Below are 22,604 nucleotides of genomic sequence, written 5' to 3'. Positions count from 1 at the left end.
ACATCCACATTGGTAATTTCAACTCTGAAGATCCATTTTCATAGTGTTAAACAAACATTTATTAGATCATTAAACAGCAGCATTTTTTGCATTGAATATTATAGTAGTCTGTCATAGTTCTGTAACTTTATGGGTCAATAGAAAAAAATATTTATGGTGTGGATCTGATAATGGTGATCAGATGGTGCCAGGAACAAATGGCTATATAGTATCTCTTCTATTTTTTTTTTTGGAGGGGGATATATGTGGCGGCAATAGTAGGTTCTAAATCTTTTGCACAAAGTATTTGTCACCAGTGGCAGCAAAAGTGAGCTGGTAAGAGAAGGACCAGACAGGAGATGAGAACTGATGGTTCCTATTTCTATGCTCCTGTCCTGTGACTTGGTTGTTTCCAAAGGTCCCACAAGAACTTCTGCACCTCCCACAGCCTAATTTTCTTGAAGACAGTTCCAGTAGACCAAAATGTAGACTGGCCAAATGTCCTGCTTTGAAAAAAAGTGTTGTACCCTACATAGACAAAAGAAGGGGGTACAAATTCCTACTTTCCAGTCTGGACATACACCAGAAAGGGATCATGAACTTGATATACCACCTTTCTGTGATACAACCAAAGCAGTTTACATATTCTATGCAGGTACTTTCTCCTTCCCTACTGGGCTCACAGTCTGTTTTCGTACCTAGGGCAATGGAGGGTTAAGTGATTTGGCCAGGGTCACAAGGTGCTGCGGTGGGAATTGACCCAAACTCCCCAGGTTTTCAGCCCACTGCGTTATTTCAGACGTGCGCCAAAATTGAAATTACCACAAGATCCATGTGGTAGTCAGGCGGTAAGTTCATTTTGGCACACATTGGGCGTGCATAGAGGCTTATGCGGCTTAGTAAAAGGGGCCCTTAGTGACTTGAAGTAAAACTTGCTTTGACAATGCTAGACTTTTGGTATAATGTGTATAAACCAGACCTGGGAGGGTCTGGTGAGTCAAAGGCATGCCTAGCAGTTATGTGCAAAGATTGTAGAATACTTACAGTTATGCATCTAATTGACAGCAGTACGGTGTGAGTATTTACACCGGCCTTTGAGTTCAGCTGCAGGCTGCAGCCTTTCTGCCAGTGACATGAAGCAGGGCTTGGATGGACTGGAGGCAGTGTTCCCTTTTTTTCAGAACCAGATATGCTGCTGTTGCTCTGCAGTTGCTAGGAGCTTTTTCCCTTTGAATTTATACCTTTTACTGTTGAAGGCACTGCATCCCCCAATACTTTACAGTATCCTGAGGGAACAGCGGTTGTTCTGGTAATGGCTTTAGGGCCAACAGGCATTCTTTGTGGGTCTGTTGGGTTACCAGAACACTTAGCACCTGTGAACAATATACACACCACTACCTCTGAGGGGCCTTTTAGGTCGGTAATTTTATTTGAATTCCTGCCCTCCATGCTTCCCTCCACTTACTTGTTAGGCCTTTTCCCATTTCCTTTGTGTGTGAAAGGCACATTGGATATGGCTGATCAGGACTGAGGAAAATGACAGCAGCAGCAGAGTGGTGTGGAAATACATTCACATGCCCTTAAAGCCCCTGAGAAGGTTCTGGGTTAGGAGAGGGCACATTTCTGTTCTCGGAGCTGTTGGCCACCGATGACATGGTTGCATTATCCTGGCTGTCACTGGAGAAATTTAGTGCTTCAGTTTCCACTGCAGGTAACCTGACACATTTTGATGATGATAAAATCATTGATAGAGGAGGAGCCTAGTGGTTAGAGCACCAGGCTGACAACTAGCAAAGCCAGGTTCAAATCTCACTCCTCCTCTTTATGATATTGAATGTAATTCACCCTGAGCTACTAAAAAAGGTATGAGCTAAATCCAAATAAACAGAAAATCAAATCAAAACATGAAAAATATTCCAGCAACTATTTTGTATAAACAAATCCCATTATCTTACTAAGCAGCCATACACAAGAAGCAGCAATCATTCATCGGCTAACCAAAAATGTATTTTGGGATATTATTTTAGCCCAGGGGACAGGGCAGTTGAGAGCCTAATGTAGTTGTGATATGTACAAGGCCCATTGCTATTCCACACGAGTTCAATGCACCATTAAAAAGCACTAGCAGAGAAAGGCAGTACAGTAAATATGCCCATCGCTATGAAACTGTTTGGCATATACTGTAATAGCTGTTTAATCATAATGAATGGGCCTGGTATTCAGATGAGTTTTCTGCATATTATTGGCAATGTGCTCTCATCGTTTAACCACAATTACCACTGTTTAACACTTAATAAAGAGTTAGTGAGAAATCCCAGGAAGGGATAGAAAGGAGGGAAAATCTGAAGGATTCTTCAAACCCCCCTCAAGGGACAATGCAGAAAGTCATGCATTACAGCTGTGTGCCAATGGCTGGGCTCATGGTTTCTAATGGGAGCTTACCGCAAACGTTTTGAACCTTGATGAATGTAAGCAGTGTGCGTGCAAATTACTGCCACGTTAAAAAAGGTGAGCATTGTCAGAAAACTACAGTGCACATCGTCACAGTAATCTACAACTCACTGATGTCCCCCTTTGCTATCAGGATGTGAGTAGTGACTGGCTCACACACTGACAGGAAGGGGGGCATTAAAAGAAAAATTGCTGGATCTGCAACTCCTCAGGCCCTGCAATGTGATGAATGAAGTCATTAGAATCCCATTTTGTAATATGTGGAGGGGCATAATCAAACGGGGCGCCCAAAGCTTTCATGAGGGCGTCCTTGCAGGACGTGCTCGCGAAGGGGCAGAGAAACCCGTATTATCAAAACAAGATGGCCGTACATCTTTTGTTTCGATAATACGGTTGGGAACGCCCAAATCTCCACATTTAGGTCGACCTTAGAGATGGTCGTCCTTAGAGATGGCCATCCCCGGTTTTCAGCGATAATGGAAACCGAGGACGCCCATCTCAGAAATGACCAAATCCAAGCCATTTGGTCATGGGAGGAGCCACCATTCATAGTGCACTGGTCCCCCTGACATGCCAGGACACCAACCGGGCACCATAGGGGGCACTGCAGTGGACTTCACAAATTGCTCCCAGGTGCACTGCTCCCTTACCTTATGTGCTGAGCCCCCCAACCCCTCCCCAAAACCCATTACCCACAACTGTACAACACTACCATAGCCCTAAGGGTGAAGGGGGCCACCTACATGTGGGTACAGTGGGTTTGTAGTGGGTTTTGAAGGGCTCACATTTACCACCACAAGTGTAACAGGTGGGGGGGGGGGGGGGAGGATGGGCCTGGGTCTGCCTGCCTGAAGTGCACTGCACCCACTAAAAGTGCTCCAGGGACCTACATACTGTTGTGATGGAGCTGGGTATGACATTTGAGGCTGGCAAAAAATATTTTAAAATGTTTTTTTTTGAGGGTGGGAGGGGGGTTAGTGACCACTGGGGGAGTAAGGGGAGGTCATCCCCGATTCCCTCTGGTGGTCATCTGGTCAGTTCAGGCACCTTTTTGAGGCTTGGTCACAAGCAAAAAGGACCAAGTGAAGTTAGCCAAGTGCTCGTCAGGACACCCATGTGTTAAGCAGGCCCCGGTCCCTCTTTCACTATGCTTCTGACACGCCCCCGTGAACTTTGGTCATCCTCGCGATGGAAAGCAGTTGAGGACATCCAAAATCGGCTTTTGATTATGCCAATTTGGGCAACCCTGGGAGGACCAATTTGTATCGAAAGATGGGCGCCCTTCTCTTTCAAAAATAAGCCTGTTGGTCACCCAAGTGGCTTGAGTTGAAAAAGCTTGCACCATTTAAAATAAATTTAAAAATACAATTACTTTTGAATGACTAAACACTCCCTTTCTTTTTCCTCTTGTGTTGGTCCTTTTAGAGCATTATTGGGGCTTGTTGCCTCCAGATTCCATCCTCATTCCTATGCAAGCTGGAACACAAGAGCACAAAATAACCAGTTCCTCTTTCTGTGGCCATTCTGTACCAAAGGGATTGGAATCTTCTTTAGAGCTGCGGCAGTTCAGTGATCCTCCTAGACTGCCTGTTTCGTGCCCTGGAACACTCTATTTGGTCCGTCCCACCTCCTCTGAGTCAACTTTCTGTTTGGCGGAATTGACCAGAGAGAGTGCTTCGGAAGGTACACAGCGAGGGGATTAGCAGGGAAGAGATCATGATGCCGATGGGGTTGGGGGGGGGGGGGGGGGACAATCACTGGGCTCCTGTGGTAGTTCCAGACTGGCACGTGGCAGTAAATCATATACATAATCCTTGCTTTCAGCAGCAACTAATGTAGATCAATTAACAAAGAGGTGACTATCATACTTACAACGAAAAATCAGTTTAGCAGCAATGCACTGCAAGTTGCTCCTGAGGAAGCCCAATATAAACTGAATTAGAATAATCCAACTGTAAGACTATGAAAGATTAAACTAGAGGAGCAAAATGTTTGTTATGAAAATAAGAATGAGTTAACATCAATTTTTTCAATTTAAAAAATATTTTTTCGTTAAATTATTGGTTTGATACCCAGGACTCGCGATGTTTGTCTTTACTCGAAACAAAAAATTTTAAAACACATCTTGTCAACAAGGGGTGGGGCTAGGAGGAGGCAGGGCTAGGTGGAGCAGAGGGCCCCACCAAACTGGTCTGCACAGGACCGCACAATTGGTAGGACCAGCCCTGATTTTACATACCTCTATCATATCTGCCCTGTTTTTTTCTCCAAGCTGAACAGCCCTAGCCATTTCAGCCTTTCCTCATACGGAAGTCTTCTCATCCCCCTTATCATTTTTGTCGCCCTTCTCTGTACTTTTTCTAATTCTATTATATCTTTCTTGAGATGCGGTGACCAGAATTGCACACAGTATTCAAGGTGTGGTCACACCATGGAGCGATACAAAAGCATTATAACATCCTCGTTTTTATTTTCCATTCCTTTCCTAATAATACCTAACATTCTGTTTGCATTCTTTGCTGCTGCAGCACAATGAGCATATGGTTTCAAAGTATCATCAACAATGACTCTTAGCTCCTTTTCCTGGTCGCTAACTCCTAATGTGGAACCTCGCATTACGTAGCTATAGTTCAGGTTCCTCTTTCCCACATGCACCACTTTGCACTTGCTCACATTCATAGGAGCCAACTTTTCAAAATGATTAGGGGTGCTGAAATTTTTTTATTTTTTTTATTTTTACGGGCAGTGAGTCCCCCCCCCCCCCCCCCCCCAAACCTTAAAATTCTGTGTACTGCAGTCTTCACCTGGGCAGTGGCAGCGCCACTAGGCTGCCTGCAACCTGCACCAGGACTTCCCTGAACAATCCCACCCCTCAGTCCCCCTGTACTGTGCAAATATAAAGAGATGCAAATTTCAATCACTATACTATAGGTTAACAAATACAAATAAAAGAAAAAATGGAAAATATGGTAATATCATTTTAGTGGACTAAATACATTTTTCAATTAGCTTTCAAATGCCAAAACCTCTTTCCTCAGGTCAGGACAGTTAGAGGGGTGGAGGATACAGGGCCGTGCAAAAGTCTTCACACCCTTGTAAATATTTTACTGTTGTCTAAAAAGATATATTTAATTCAAAATGCATTAAACTATCAGCTTGTTTTAACTGATTTATGTGACATAGCCTGCACTTTTTTGTAAAGAATAATGCTATAAATAATTTCAAATTGATAAGAAAACAATAAAACTTCTTGTTCCCCCTGAGCCTTCACACCCTTTGACACAATACTTGGCGGTGGCCATTTTTGCAGCAATAACAGATATGAAGCAGTTGGGAAAAGTATCTACCAGCTCTACACAGTTTGTGCCCATTCTTCTGAAATGCAAAACAACTTACGCAGTCGGCTTCTCCTACATAAGTGCACAACTATGGAATGGGCTCCCAAAAGCTGTGAAAACAATCCACGACCACTTGAACTTCAGGAAATCACTAAAAACCAACCTCTTTAAAAAGGCCTACCCCAACGACCCTACGTAACCCTCTTCACCTACCAACACAGCATGACTGTGATCGAACAGGACAACACACAATCTTCATCCATTCCGACCCTCCACTTCTACCTCATACGATCACTATACAACTTTGTATTTGTTATCCACCGACTGGGCAAACGCCTTTGACGGTACTATGTAAGCCACATTGAGCCTGCAAATAGGTGGGAAAATGTGGGGTCCAAATGCAACAAATAAATAAGTAAATAGTATGGCTCAAGCTCTTTCAGGGTGGCTGGGGATCATCTGTGGACTGCAGTCTTTAAGTCTTGCCACTGATTTTCCATTGGATTCAAGTCTGGCTTTCACTGGACCATTCCATTATTGCTTTTGCACTGCACGCAGGGTTATTGTCTTTCTGACAGGTGAATCTTCTCTCCAGTCCCCTGTCTATGCAGACTGGAATAGATCTGGCTCAAGGATTTCTCTGCATCTTCTAGCCCTGGTAGGCTACAAGGCTATTCTCACTCTCTCATCGGGTCTATATCAACAGGGGGGGGGGGGGGGGGGACAATCCACAGACACTGGAGTGAACTTCATTAGCTTTTATTGAACCAGGTAAAATAACTATGAAATAGGTATAAACTTGAGTGATTCCAAACACACAAAAAGAAAAAAAAGTCCAATATTTAGAGTTCCAAAAAGAAATTATTTTCTCTACTAAGTTTCAGTGTGAACAGAATCATTTACATATTCTTCAACAGTATGAATCTGCCCAAACCTAGACCAGGTGGACTAGCTGTAGCCAGTTTGTATAGGGTCCCCTCCATCAATTATTCCCTATTTGGACCCTCTTAGAACCAGCCTCCAGCTCAAAGAGGAAGGCTCTCCGGGGTGACCTTTTCCCACTGGGTATCACACTACTACTCTTCTCATTTCGCATGTTGGGAGACATGTTTCTCCTATAGTGCCCCTGCTCCACAGCAGAAGTAATTTTTAAAGACTGTTAGTACCATCTCAACTCCATGTATGGGATTCTCACTCAGCACATCAGATATCTGTGTGGAACAGGCAACAAAGACCCTAGTAAGTTCTTGCTCTCTACTTGTCTCCCACACCCCACCATTTTGGGCCAGGCTAGGCAAGTCTGCCTGCAGGATTCACCCCTCAACATCATAGTCATTCTAGAGAAGCACAGGAAATTTCTAGAACTTTGTCCTGCAGTAGAGGGATTTCCTAGGGGATTACATAGAGAACCAGTGTTTAAATCCCACTGCTGCGCCTTGTGACCTTGGGCAAGTCACTTAACCCTCCATTGCCTCAAGTACAAACAGATTTTAAGCCCACCAGCACCAGGCAAACCCCCAAAGGCCCTGAATGTAACAGCCTTGAACAGCTACTGAAAAGGCAGGAGCTACATTCAAATCTCTTTCCCCATTCTTTGTTCTCAGTCCTCACAAACTTTCCTGGCACTGCTACAAAAGCATCCTTATAACATAGTGGCTCCTAACAAGAGTGTCATGGCACATTGATGTGTCACCAAAACTTTAACATACAGCAAGTCCATGCTTTATGGAAGAATCAAGTGTCTACTGATAGTGAAGATTACAGGGCAGGGACTACACACCTTGGTCCTTGAAGAGAAATCTTTTCCCTTGTTGAAAAATCCACCCCTGCTGGCATGAGTGTATGTTGCTGATTGAGAGTGGAGAGGACTGGGGAAAGCAAATAAACTTTTGTACATACCCTTTGGACACAAAGAAACATTCAAAAAGTAATTAAAAATATGAAATCAAAAAGCCTTGACTAGTTAAAACTAATTTTACCTGAGTGAATGGCAGTGAAACAAGAAGAGTACAGCTGGCTCCCTCTTCAGCTTCTCCTTCCCTCTCAGCGTCCTGCCCTTGTGTAAATAGGAAATGAGGGCGGGACCACAGCTGAGCTGAGAGGGAAGGAGAAGCTGAACATGGAGCCAGCTGTACTCTTCTTGTTTCACTGCCGTTCACTCAGGTAAAATTAGTTTTAAGAGCTGGCTGGGCAGCAGGAAGGCAACGAGGGCAGGTTTAAAAATATTGGGGGTGCTCAAGCACCCACAGCACCCACGGAGTCGGCGCCTATGCTCACATTAGCTATTTGGATGCCTAGTCTTTCAGTCTTGTAAGGTCATCTTGCAAATTTTCCACAATCCTCTTGCGATTTAACAACTTTGAATAACTTTGTGTCATCGTCCAATTAAATTACTTTACTAGTTATTCCCATATCTAGATCATTCATAAAAATGTTACTAAGCAGTGTTCCCAGCACAGAACCCTGTGGAACCCCACTAACAACCCTTCTCCATTGAGAATACTGACCATTTAACCCTACTCTATCCTTTAACCAATTTTTAATCCACAATAGAACACTATCTCCTATCCCATGACTTTCCAATTTCCTCTGGAGTCTTCAATGAGGTACTTTGTCAAATGTCTTTTGAAAATCCATACATAACATTGATTGGCTCACCTTTATCCACATGTGTGTTCATCACTTCAAAGAAATGTAGTAGATTGGTGTGTGCAATTTTTGGTGACCTTTATAGAATCAGAAGGGGGGCCCTGTTACTAAAGCTTAGAGCATGCTAATGGACATTAGTATGCATTAAGGGGTCCTTTTACCAAGCTGCAGCAAAAAAGGCCCTGCGGTAGTGGCAGGGGCCATTTTTCCAGCGCAGCAAGGCCCTTTTTACCGCAGTAGACAAGGCCATGTGGTAAGATTATTCTTACCACATGGCCATATGGGGGGGGGGAAGGTGGAGCACGTACCACCAGCCATTGAGGTGGCAGTAAGGGCTCCCATGCTCACCTGGCGGTAACCGGGCACCAATTACCACTGGGTTAGCCCCGCAATGGAAATTATGGAATTATTTTCCGTAGCGCCGGAAACGGCATGCGCTTGAGGTAGAACTACTGCCTGTGGCCACGTTGTGCTGGCAGTTAAAAATAGGCGCGCACTAAATGCTAAGGACAGCAATGTATTCCTATGTGCATCTTTAGCGTATACCTATTTTTAATGCGCGCTAATAATGCAGGCACGCATAAGTAAAAGACCCCCCCTGAGTGAATTCCTTCAAAAAGGTGGTCAATAAATCCAAATAAATACATAACTACTAGTACTTATCATTTCTAAAGTGCTACTAGACGTACGCAGCGCTGTACACTTGAACGTGAAGAGACAGTCCCTGCTCGACAGAGCTTACAATCTAATTAGGACAGACAAACAGGACAATCAAGAGATAAGGGAATATTAAAGTGAGGATGATAACCTTATTGATTCTGCATATAGCTACTCTACTTGGAACAGCATACAGTGGGGGAAATAAGTATTTGATCCCTTGCTGATTTTGTAAGTTTGCCCACTGACAAAGACATGAGCAGCCCATAATTGAAGGGTAGGTTATTGGTAACAGTGAGAGATAGCACATCACAAATTAAATCCGGAAAATCACATTGTGGAAAGTATATGAATTTATTTGCATTCTGCAGAGGGAAATAAGTATTTGATCCCCCACCAACCAGTAAGAGATCTGGCCCCTACAGACCAGGTAGATGCTCCAAATCAACTCGTTACCTGCATGACAGACAGCTGTCGGCAATGGTCACCTGTATGAAAGACACCTGTCCACAGACTCAGTGAATCAGTCAGACTCTAACCTCTACAAAATGGCCAAGAGCAAGGAGCTGTCTAAGGATGTCAGGGACAAGATCATACACCTGCACAAGGCTGGAATGGGCTACAAAACCATCAGTAAGACGCTGGGCGAGAAGGAGACAACTGTTGGTGCCATAGTAAGAAAATGGAAGAAGTACAAAATGACTGTCAATCGACAAAGATCTGGGGCTCCACGCAAAATCTCACCTCGTGGGGTATCCTTGATCATGAGGAAGGTTAGAAATCAGCCTACAACTACAAGGGGGGAACTTGTCAATGATCTCAAGGCAGCTGGGACCACTGTCACCACGAAAACCATTGGTAACACATTACGACATAACGGATTGCAATCCTGCAGTGCCCGCAAGGTCCCCCTGCTCCGGAAGGCACATGTGACGGCCCGTCTGAAGTTTGCCAGTGAACACCTGGATGATGCCGAGAGTGATTGGGAGAAGGTGCTGTGGTCAGATGAGACAAAAATTGAGCTCTTTGGCATGAACTCAACTCGCCGTGTTTGGAGGAAGAGAAATGCTGCCTATGACCCAAAGAACACCGTCCCCACTGTCAAGCATGGAGGTGGAAATGTTATGTTTTGGGGGTGTTTCTCTGCTAAGGGCACAGGACTACTTCACCGCATCAATGGGAGAATGGATGGGGCCATGTACCGTACAATTCTGAGTGACAACCTCCTTCCCTCCGCCAGGGCCTTAAAAATGGGTCGTGGCTGGGTCTTCCAGCACGACAATGACCCAAAACATACAGCCAAGGCAACAAAGGAGTGGCTCAGGAAGAAGCACATTAGGGTCATGGAGTGGCCTAGCCAGTCACCAGACCTTAATCCCATTGAAAACTTATGGAGGGAGCTGAAGCTGCGAGTTGCCAAGCAACAGCCCAGAACTCTTAATGATTTAGAGATGATCTGCAAAGAGGAGTGGACCAAAATTCCTCCTGACATGTGTGCAAACCTCATCATCAACTACAGAAGACGTCTGACCGCTGTGCTTGCCAACAAGGGTTTTGCCACCAAGTATTAGGTCTTGTTTGCCAGAGGGATTAAATACTTATTTCCCTCTGCAGAATGCAAATAAATTCATATACTTTCCACAATGTGATTTTCCGGATTTAATTTGTGATGTGCTATCTCTCACTGTTACCAATAACCTACCCTTCAATTATGGGCTGCTCATGTCTTTGTCAGTGGGCAAACTTACAAAATCAGCAAGGGATCAAATACTTATTTCCCCCACTGTATATTTTATGCTGATTTTTTTTTGCTTCCCTGATTTTGTTTTATTGGGTAGGACCTGAATGAAACCTAAATCCAAATAATGAGGTTAGAACCTGTCAACATTGGCTATGATACGACACACATGAAGAAATTTAGATAGCATTAATCATTACTGAACCATTCTGAAAGCTTCTCCCCCATCCAGTCTCTTTTCAATAATCCATTCAGTCAGGCACACAGTTTCAGCATTTTGGGATACACAGGTTTCACCAGTACAGGCTAAGGGGCATCTGAAAATCAAATGGCACACTGCTGACAGCTCAGAACTGATGAATTGCTGCAGGCCTGCTGCTGGAACCTTTCAGAAATTCCAAGGATTTCAATTTACACAGGCTGTGGCCTCTGTGAGAGTACCCACGGCTTCCTGCCTTGAGTTACTAGATGGTTCCATATGACACGTAGGACAAGCTTTGCCCTATGGTTCTGATCTCCCTGAGGAATGGCAATGGTGTAAAGCTAGGACTAGCACAATCTATCCTAGGTGACATGCAATCCAACCCGTTAATACCAACTGTCTGCACTCTATAACACAAGTGAGAAAACCCAATGTATGGCATGATATATATACCAACCAGATAATAGCCATTATAACCTGGGGCAAATAACACTATAAGCTCATTACATTTCCCAATACAGATAAATTGCTAAACTCTAATTCTGCAGTTTAGCTTTTATATTTAACTGATCAAAAGGAAAACTGTACCCTATGCAGTACAAAATGCATGAGGTAGAAATTCCCATCATAGGCTGCTCTTACTTCTGTAATGTGCTCCATGCTTTCCCCTGCATTCGTGAGATATACTATACTTTACTCATTAAAATTTTATCAGCTACACCAATCACACCCCCATTGTTGTCTGAATGGTTCATGCTGTGTGACATCATTTGTGATACTGCAACCTAAATGTTTATGTTTATTAAAATCTTGATATACCACTATTTCTTCCTTGAAAAAGTCAAAATGGTTCGCATAAAATGATAATAATACATTAAGGGGCCATTTTACTCAGATATGATTAAAAAGTGGCCTCAGTGCATGTTTATGCGGGTCATTCCCATGTGCTAAGGCCATTTTTTCCACATGGGTAAAATGGTCGATTTTTCTACTTCCAGCATTAATGGCCGTATGCTAATTTTCCCATTAGTACGTGGCCATTAGCACACAAGCCCTTACCTACACCTATTTTGTAGGCGGTAAGAGCTTACATGCTACCCCACGCGCTTATCGGTCAGTTTGTGGCAATGTAGCTATGCTAACCGATTAGTCCAGAACGTGCCTACTCTCTGACCCCGCCCTGCCCCAGCGCTAAAAAAATAAAGGGGCCCTTTTATAGAGAAACGGTAAGCCCAACGCGGGCTTACCACTCGCACTTTCGGGACTGCCGCCGGCCCAACGAGGTTGCTGGCGGTAGTTCCGTCCCAAGCGTGCGCCATTTCCAGGGGAAAACAAACCCCCGGAAAATTGGCTTGTGTGGCGATAACCTGGCAGTAATCTCTTACTGCATGACCATGTGTGCTAGGGGCTTTTTTACCTGCTGCGATAGAAAGGGCTTCCTAAAAGGGCACGGGGAGTACGCACGCATCTCAAAATTACTGCAGGAGGCCTCAGCGCTACACAATATGCACTTTTTTTTTGCGGTAAGCATGCATTAGTGCTTACTGCAGCTTAGTAAAAGGGCCTTTAAAATAGCAGGGAAAAGAACACCAATTAAAATAGAAAAGTGTGTGTTTCAGAGTAAAACAGCTGCCATCAGAATTTAGAAAAACTACAAGGGCATCATATCTAGGAGAACTCTAAAAAATAATAATGACTTAAACTTGGATCACCTCATTTACTATGTATGTTACTATCTAGGGGGTCCTTTTACTAAGGTGCGCTGAAAAATGGCTTGCGGTAGTGTAGGCATTGGTTTTGGGCGTGCGCCAATCCATTTTTCAGCGCGCCTGTGAAAAAGGCCTTTTTGTTTTTTTGCTGAAAATGGACGTGTGGCAAAATCAAAATTGCCGCGCGTCCATTTTGGGTCTGAGACCTTACCACCAGCCATTGACCTAGCAGTAAAGACTCACACGGTAACCGGGCGGTAATGACCTACGCGTGCCAAATGCCACTTAGCGCACGTCCGTTACGCGTGCTTGTAAAGAAAAAATATTTTTCGGACGCGCGCCAAAAATGAAATACCGCAAGAGCCACGCGGTAGTCAGGCATTAACTCCATTTTGGCGTGCATTGGGCGCGCATAGACGCTTACGCGGCTTAGTAAAAGGGCCTCTAGGAGTACTATAGGGAAAGGGAAAAGGAATGGGACTGAAATACCATTTTTCTGTGGTTACAATCAAAGTGGTTTACATATTATGTACCTGGGGCAACAGAGGGCTAAGTGACTTGCCCAGTGTCACAAGAAACTGCAGTGGGAATTGAACCCAGTTCTCCTGGATCAAAGTTCACTGCACTTGAAGTATTAAGTAGTGGTAGCAGTGGTTTGATGGAACTAGCAAGTCAGCAAATTCCTTAAACATCTTCCCTTGCACTTTGCAGTAAGAAGAAGAACCAATTTTCCTTTACATTGTGTATAAATATTTAAAAAATGGACTGGACCTTGAAAAGATGAGAATCCTTTGAAGACTAAAGAAGCCAGAGCCAAAGATTGGTTTGAGACAGGTGTGAAAGATGGCAACCTGCTTCTGGTGTTTTCATAAGCTATAGTAACAGTCAATCATATGAATGTTTTTAATTTTACAAGGCAAAATTCTGAAATGCATCCTACACATTCCTTTGCATTAAGAAGGATTTCCATGTACTAAAAAATGTTCTTGCTGTGCATCAGCTGTAAATCTAATCCTTACAATGTTTATTTTTCCTTAATATTAATAAAAACTAAGACTTTTCTAACAGATCAGAGAGTATTAGGTTGACTTCAAATTTGACTGTAAACCCTTAATCCCCTACCTTCCTATCACCTGGGAACTAACTGGACAGTGCAGGGGCAATGTTACAGTTGATATTCAGCAGCAGTGACTGGTTAAGTGCCCCTGGATATCAGCAGATAGGCAGGAATAAGTGATTGAATTGGGCAGAAGTCTCTCCTGCCTGGTTAAATCACTTTGAATATTGTGCAGTTTACTGTTAACCCCAATTATTAGTAACTAGGTCTCATTGCATAGAATGGGACCTGTGCTAAAATAGCACCAGTTAGTGGTAAAATAACACATCTTAACAGTAGTCCGCATTGATAATGTCCCCACTTCATTCTCACGTCCCTTGTTTCTACTACCTGCCTCAAAATAGCATAGAATAGAATATCTAGTCATACAAAAAGGCTTCATTGGCTTTCTGTAAGGGCGCTTATTGTCTTTAAAGCTGTCTGTCGTTTTAAATTTACTACATTGTAACTTCATCGCAAGCCCCCTAGTCCTAATATTTTTGGAAAGCGTAAACAAGATGCTTCACATCTACCCATTCAACTCCACTCATTATTTTATAGACCTCTATCATATCTCCTTTCAGCCGCCTTTTCTCCAAGCTGAAGAGCCCTAGCCGCTTTAGCCTTTCCTCATAGGGAAGTCGTCCCATCCCCGCTATCATTTTCATCGCCTTTCTCTGCACTTTTTCTAATTCTACTATATCTTTTTTGAGATACGGCAACCAGAATTCAACACAATATTCGAGGTGCGGTTGCACCATGGAGCAATACAAAGGCATTATAACATGCTATTTTTGTTTTCCATTCCTTTCCTAATTTATTTATTTATTTGTTGCATTTGTATCCCACATTATCCCACCTCTTTGCAGGCTCAATGTGGCTTACAATACATCATGAATAGTGGTTAATACATGAGGAATTATACATTTAGTAATAGCAGAAGTGTTTTGGTACATGATAGTGAAATGTAATATTATAACAAGCAAACATAATAAGAGATATATAGGAGAAATATAAGAATTAAGGAGAGTGTGCATTTAGTGATAACAAAAGATTTTTGGGTAACATGAAACTGAGAAGAAAGATGATAGTAACATGATGCTGAGAAAAAAGATGATAGTAGTTTGACAACCAAATAAGGTTGGGGCATTTCTGGATATGTGTATAGCGTTCATGTTTGTTGATCATTTTTGTATGTCTTGTTGAAGAGGTGGGTCTTCAGTAGACTTCGGAAGTCAACTTGTTCATAGGTCGTTTTTAGATTTTGCGGCAGCGCATTCCAGAATTGTGTGTTCAGGTAGGAAAATGTTGATGCATGCATTAGTTTGTAGTTAAGACCTTTACAATTTGGGAAGTGAAGATCAAGGAATGTACGGGATGACTTTTTAGCATTCCTGGGTGGTAAGTCTATCAGATCTATCAGATACCCAACATTCTATTTGCTTTCTTAGCTGCAGAAGCACAATGAGCAGAAGGTTTCAACGTATCATCAACGATGACACCTAGATCCCTTTCTTGGTCTGTGACTCCTAACATGGAACTTTGTATGACATTGCTATAATTCGGGTTCCTCTTTCCCACATGCATCACTTTGCACTTACTCACATTAAACGTCATCTACCATTTAGACGCCCAGTCTCGTAAGGTCCGCTTGTAATTTTTCACAATCCTCCCGCGATTTAACGACTTTGAATAACTTTGTGTCATCAGCAAATTTAATTACCTCACTAGTTACTCCCATCTCTAGGTCATTTATAAATACGTTAAAAAGCAGCGGTCCCCCAAGATGGCGTCGCTCTGTTAGGACGCTCTGAACCTCGCTCCCAAGATGCCGAAACGTAGGGGGAGAATAGCGGGCAGAGCTTCCCCGCCTCAACCTCCTTTACCCGGTCCAATTGACCAATTTTTGAGGCCAAGAGCAGTTGTACCTGAATGTGGAATGCCACCAGTAGGGAACGTCGGCGAAAGGGAGATTTCGGCTTCCCCTGGTCTTGAAACAACTTTGAGCCCCGCAGTGCAAACTCCGCCTCCCCAACCCCTTGGTGCAAGTTCTTTCCTCTCTGACCCGACAGGGTCCCCCTTGGAAGAAGGCACAGACCCAGGAAAACGCCGGGGAGAAGCGTCGATTCTATCTGAGGAGGGAATGGAGGGCAGTTTGCCCATAGTGCCGGTGGGAAACGAAGGGAGAGAAACTGAGAGTCGAAGTGAAGATTGTGAGCAGTCTTCAGCAAGGTTTGAACTTCCTAAAGAGTTAGCGGTAAAACCAAAGGAAGTGACTCTAGATGTTTTGTGGGACTTAATGTCTAACCTGGGACAGATTTTCCTTAAACAAGTTAATGAGGTTTTACCAAAAGTAAAGCATATTGAAATGGAATTGCAAAAAAAGGAAGAAGAGACTAAAGTTTTGAACGAAAAAGTAGAAAAAATTGATCAAAGGGTTATGAAGTTGGAAACAATACAAACTACGATGTTGAAAGATGTGACAAATATCAGGCAAAAAATGGAAATATTTGATAATTTCACTAAAAATCATAACCTGAGATTTGTCAATTTTCCTAGGTTACCAAATATTCTTCCTTTGGATATGTTGAAACGCTATTTTTCTGAAGTTTTGAATATCTTGGAAAAGGATTTTCCACCCTTTTCACAAGTATATTATGTCCCAGGAGAAAATTTGGATCAAGAAAAAACGATAGATGTCTCTCTTTTGCTTGAGACCTCTGACTCTGACTTGGCGACGGCCGCTACTTTGGTGGCGACTGTTGCATTGATGACTGATAAGAACTGGATTTTCCGTCTGTTTTTCTGGGTTTCAGAATAATGCTATTTCCTGATGTCTCTAAGGAGACAAGAAGACAGAGGAAACAATTTTTGCTCCTTAAGCCGGAGGTTTTGCACTTGGGGGTACCTTCTTTTTAAGGTACCCCTGCAAGTGCATAATAAGGCTTGGGGGTAAAAAATACATGTTTACTGAACCTGTTCACGTTTCAACACTGATAACCTCAGTTAAAATGGAGAAGCATTAAGAAGAAGATGTACAATTTCTTAGCAGAGCAAGAATTGCCGTTTAATTAGTTCTTGTGTTATATTTCTCCCCTAGATTATTTAATCTTGGATCTCTATTTATGAACTTGAGAGTCATAAGGTTTTGAAAAGTAAAGATTTATTTACTTTTTCTTTTCCTTTTTGCTTTCTTTTTTTTTTTTTTCTTACATTCACTTTGTGTAATTCTTATTATTGACTCTATCCTAACCAAGATGTTTCTTGTAACTATTGTTTAAATGAATAAATAATAATAATAATAATAAAAAAAAAGCAGCGGTCCCAGCACAGACCCCTACAGAACCCCACTAACTAACCTTCCCCATTGAGAATACTGACCATTTAATCCTACTCTCTGTTTTCTATCTTTTAACCAGTTTTTAATCCACAATAAAACACTACCTCCTATCCCATGACTCTCCAATTTGTTCTGGAGTCTTTCATGAGGTACTTTGTCAAACGCCTTCTGAAAATCCAGATACACAATATCAACTGGCTCACCTTTATCCATGTTTGTTCACCCCTTCAAAGAAATGTAGTAGGTCATAGGTCTTTCCTTATCCTGGAATTATTCTTATGTTAGTGGGGCATTGCATGAACATGAGTTGCCTTATTGCATTCTTAGCTAAGATGGTGGGCTTATAAACTCCCCTACCAATCTTGCTTCCTTCAAGGAAGGGATAAGTCTAAAAGTCATCATTGCTTTTAACCAGAGAAAAAAAAATATGGATATTCAGTCGTAGAGCAGCCCCAGCTCCTGAGTATTAGAATGTATAAGATGCCTTACCAAGCACTGTCAGCCTAGCAGGTCGTGATCTTATGGCTGCCTGGATAGCCTGGCATTCATACATTGCATCATCTTGGAGCTCTGCCCGTTGGATTTTCAGGTGGTGCTCCCCAGAGAGATGATCACCCACCACAGAGTAACGTGGATAGCCTAGAAGAAAGAAACAGTGGTGCTAATTAAAGATAGAATCTAGGTGGTATTAATATCAGAAAACATAACTCAAATGTGGTGAAGTTTGAACAGGCTGTATCTTCTGAACCTCTAACTTTGTTTCAGACCTAAGGCTTTGAAAATTAATTTTTGAGTATTTTCAAAAGAAATGTTGAATAGGATCCACTTTAATTATGACTTCTAGGGCACACCTCAGATTCCTACCAATTTGCATTCTTTATGGAATGTAAGTTATGCCTTGAGGCTAAAAGAGTCTAGGAACCCCTGTGAAAAAAAGGAATGATCTTTTCCAGAAAGTTCAGGTGTAACAACTGATTGCCAAAATACAGCCATCTATGCAATGTGTTTAATATTTTAGCAATGCATAAATATAATATACTAAGCATACAATTTGTATAAATAGAGGCCCTCAGAAAATCCACTCACCCATTATGCAACCAATAATATGAAGTTGCTACATTTTTTTTCATTCACTGGTACCCCCTTGTTATTGTGATAATCAGTGTTCTCCAAAAGCAATAATTAATGCTCTCCAAGAACAATACACATTCAAAATTATAATAGTGTCCAGATGAAAATACTACAGTATATGAAATGTTGCTAGTCACTTGTTGGTTGCTTTAATGCACTTAAAGAAACCACTTCTCTGAAATGATTGCAGCCACTGACTATTTGGGTGACCCTAGGGCAAGTCTCCCTGTTTCTCAGTTCTAATCCTGACTCTGTTATTGACTCTGAATGGCCTTGGAGCAATTGACTTTGTCTCCATGTACCTTCAGAACTTTCTTGAAAACATGACCTTTGACTCAATGTGGACAAAGCAGGACTCTACCATCTTTATACATCTACATTTGGTCTAAAAAAGGGATTAATTTGCATGCTTTAGTAATCCTGAAAACTGGACCTGGTTTGAACCAGAATTTAGAATGTCTTCCTTGAAGAAACCAACATCCTTCAGCCTTGTAGCATGAACCCTCTCATTTCATTTCTTATGCCTCCTTCTTCCACAACCAAAATGTGATTGAGCAAACACATCCTCGCTTTGAAACTGATGTATTAACTACAATTTGTTTTCTCAGATAGGGACCTATGTCCAAAATGTGTAAAGCACACCCAAAACTTGTCATAAAACGCTGGCATTTGGGCTTTTGTATTTTTTATTTTGTGTTGGGCCCACCTGCAAACATATTAGCAAAATCAAGCCATTGCAAGTAGCAAACTGTCACAAGTACTCCACTCTGGACAGAGGTTTACGAAAAATCTGAGCTAATGAGCTACAATGTAGTATTATTATGAGAAGGAGCTCAATATCTATGGTGAACCAGCTGGTAGAGCATATCTATTAGCTAGGATACGCAATTACCTCAGTAATTCTGGCATGTCCAAGCTTCCGGAAACAGCTTTACGGTTTCTTAACCAATGGATCACAGCTAAAGAAACCCAACTGGCTATCAAGGACCTTAAATTATACTCGGCCCCTGGCCCTGATGGGTTCTCTGGGGAGTCTACAAGGTTCTACAGACGAAATCGATTGGCCCTTTGGTTGACTGCTTTGATGCTGTGGTGGAGAATCAATATTTCCCCAACATGAAAATGTATCGCTCATTAGTCTGGCTTTTAATACCAAAGCCAGGTAGGCCTCCTACAAAGCTGGAGTCCTATATCCCTTATTAATGTGGACCTCAAGATTTTCTCCCAGATTTTGGCAGACTGTCTGGATGGGGTTCTGCCAGATTTAATACACACTGATCAGGTGGGATTTGTGAGAAGCAGCCAATCAGTACTCAATGTGCGCAGTTTATTGTTGGCAATGGCATATGGGTGTTCGAGAGAGGTGCCTCTTCTCCTGAATAGTTTGGATATGGAGCGCACCTTCGACAGAGTGGTGTGACTCTTTCTATTTGAGACTTTAACATACTTGAGAATTTCCCACTGGTTTTACCAAGCCATATCATTGTTGAATTTACCAATCACCTTTTCAATAAAAATGATTTAAACATAAAAAGGGTTCCAGAGGTGATCCAGGAGATAACAGACCAGTACCTAACATCAGTTCCGGGCAAAATGATAAAAACTATTATAAAGAACAAAATTACTGAACACATAGACGAACATGGTTTAATGGGTCAGAATCAACATGTTCTTAGCCAAGGGAAATCTTGTCCTACCAATTTGCTTCAATTTTTTTGTAGGAGCAAATAAAAATGTGGATAAAGATGAGCCAGTTGATGTAGTACATCTAGATTTTCGGAAAGATTTTGACAAAGTCCCTCATGAGAGACTCCTGCGAAAATTAAAAAGCCATGGGATAGGAGGGAACGTTCTGTTGTAAATTTGGAACTGGTTAAAAGATAGAAAACAGAAGGTAAAGGTTAAATGGCCATGTCTCTCAATGGTGGAAACTAAATAGTGCCCCAAGGATTTGTACTGGGTCCGGTACTTTTTAACATATTTATAAATGATCTGGAAATGGGAATGATGAGTGAGGTGATTAAACTTCAGATGACATAAAACTATTCCAAGTTGATAAAATCACATGCAGACTGTGAGAAACTGCAGGAGGGCCTTTGGAAATTGGAAGACTGGACATTCAAATATCAGCTAAAATTTAATGTGGACAAATGCATGATGCACATTTGGAAGGATAATCCAAATCATAGTTACTTGATGCAAGGTTCCACATTAGGAGTCACCACCTAAGAAAAGATTTAAGTGTCATTGTGGACAATACATTGAAATCTTCTGCTCAGTGTGCAGGGGAGGCCAAAAAAGCAAATAGAATACTAGGAATTATTAGGAAAGGGATAGAAAATAAGACAAAGAATAATATAATGCCTCTGTATCACTCCATGGTGCGATCTCACCATAAGTATTGTGTGCAAATCAGGTTGCCTTATCTCAAAAAGATAAAGTGTAATTAGAAAGTTCAAAGAAAGGCAACCAAAATGATTAAGGGGATGGAACTCCTCTCATATGAAAGAAGGCTTAAGAGGTTAGGGCTCTTCAGCTTGGAGAAGAGATGGTTGAGAGAGAATATGATAGAGCTGTACAAATCCTGAGTAGAATGGGTAAACGTGAATTGATTTTTTTTACTCTTTCAATACATACAAAGATAAGGAGACCATGATATTTCATGGTAATACGTTTAAAACAAATAGGAGAAAATAATTTTTCACTCAATTGAATTGTTAGACTCCAGAACTTGTTGCCAGAGAATGTGGTAACAGCAGGCAGTATAACTGGATTTAAAACAACTTTGGACAAGTTCCTAGAGGAAAAGTCCATAATTTCCTATCAGTAGCAGGAATCTTGCAAATGTGACTGGATTGGTCACTGTTAAAAGCATGATACTGGGCTAGATAGACCATTGGTCTGACCCAGTATGGCTATTCTTATGCTCTTAAGTTTTTATTAAAAACTTGCTAAACCAAACCACTGGATCTAAGCGGTGTACAAAGCTACCATTGCATATCAGGCTTTTCCAGTTTAGAATGTTTTAGAGCACCACAATGAGCATTTCCAGGATTTCCCATGCTAGTGCTGTTTTGCTGGGCCACCTCAGTTGGTATATGGCTTACGAAAGGGGAATCCAGCCAGTTCCTTGGAGAGGAGGTGAGTTCTTTGAGGACTCACTTCTGTTCTAATAGAACACCCGCAACAGGTAAGCAACTCAGACTTTCTCTGAGGACAAGCAGGACACATTGTCTTCATAGGTGTGATTCCTTAGTTAGCAAGATGCCTTTAACATAAAGAGAAAATGTGAGAAAAAGCCAACCATCAACAACAACTTTATGTTTTTGTTGGCAAGCAGCCTTTTTATGTTTTCTATATATATCATTTTTTTTCTTTTTTAATGAGACAACCTGCAAATAAAGAAAAGGGGCCCTAAGGAGTATGGAATTGGATTTTATACCTGTGCAGAGAATTGCGGTTCCTACGTTAGTCTACCTGAACATATGGAAATAAGAGTTAACAAACAAGTTACATCTTTCTATCGGTCATACTTAACATATCTGGCCAGTTATTTTCTCTTCATCAGATCAGTGAAGAAACAATGCAGTACACTGGGTCTAATTAGTACAAACTCATCTAGGTCTTAGGCCGTCTGCATGTCATACAGCTAAAAAAAAAAAGGGTAGAAAGAGGGTTTACAACAGTAACACTTGATAATGGAAAGACTCTTCAGGGGTAATTCTATAACAGAACATCTATATTTAGGTGTCTATGTGGCACCTACTTTCCTTCCTAGACCACTAGTGTGACCGGGTATACACAGGCATATACAGTTCGATGCACGCATTAATGCCAGCCATAGAACTAGCGTAAGTGTACATGCCTAAATGCAGGAAATGTGCATAACTTACAGCACTAAGTTACAAGTGACATTTTAGAAAGGACAAACAAGTCAGAATTGAGACATGCATTGGTGGCCCTACCATTAGGCCACCTGAGGCGGGGGTCTCAGGTGGCACTCTTCCTGAAGCGGCATCTCTCTCTTCCTTCCTCCACCCCCTTCCCTGAGGTTACCTTCTTTGTCCATTTTCCATAAGGCAGCGATGGCGGCAGCGATTCCCATACACTGCCCTACTGCTGGCACCGGCCTCTTCTCTTTACTGTGGCCCGCCTCTCTGATGTAACTTCCTGCTTCCTCAGAGGCGGGCCGCAGTAGAGAAGAGGCTGGTGCCAGTGGCAGGACAGTGCATGGGAATCACTGTCATTGCCGCCTTTTCAAAAATGGGAAAAGATAAACTCAGGGAAAAGGGGGTGGAGATGCTATACTGTGGC

The 22,604-nt window shown here is 42.1% G+C and overlaps 1 protein-coding gene across 1 annotated transcript in view; it reads right to left on the bottom strand.

Moving 5' to 3' along the window:
* Positions 1-22,604, bottom strand: part of KIRREL3 (kirre like nephrin family adhesion molecule 3) — a 1,393,929-nt gene that overhangs the window by 478,942 nt on the left and 892,383 nt on the right. The window contains exon 4 of the mRNA XM_030221488.1: positions 17,649-17,798. Within this exon, the coding sequence (XP_030077348.1) occupies positions 17,649-17,798 (150 nt within the window). The remainder of the gene's footprint in view (positions 1-17,648; positions 17,799-22,604) is intronic.

Source organism: Microcaecilia unicolor, chromosome 12, assembly GCF_901765095.1.
Source record: "Microcaecilia unicolor chromosome 12, aMicUni1.1, whole genome shotgun sequence".
NCBI classification, from domain to species: Eukaryota; Metazoa; Chordata; class Amphibia; order Gymnophiona; family Siphonopidae; genus Microcaecilia; species Microcaecilia unicolor.
The sequence above is the reverse complement of the archived record's forward strand: the minus strand, read 5'-3'. Positions and strand labels throughout refer to the sequence as shown.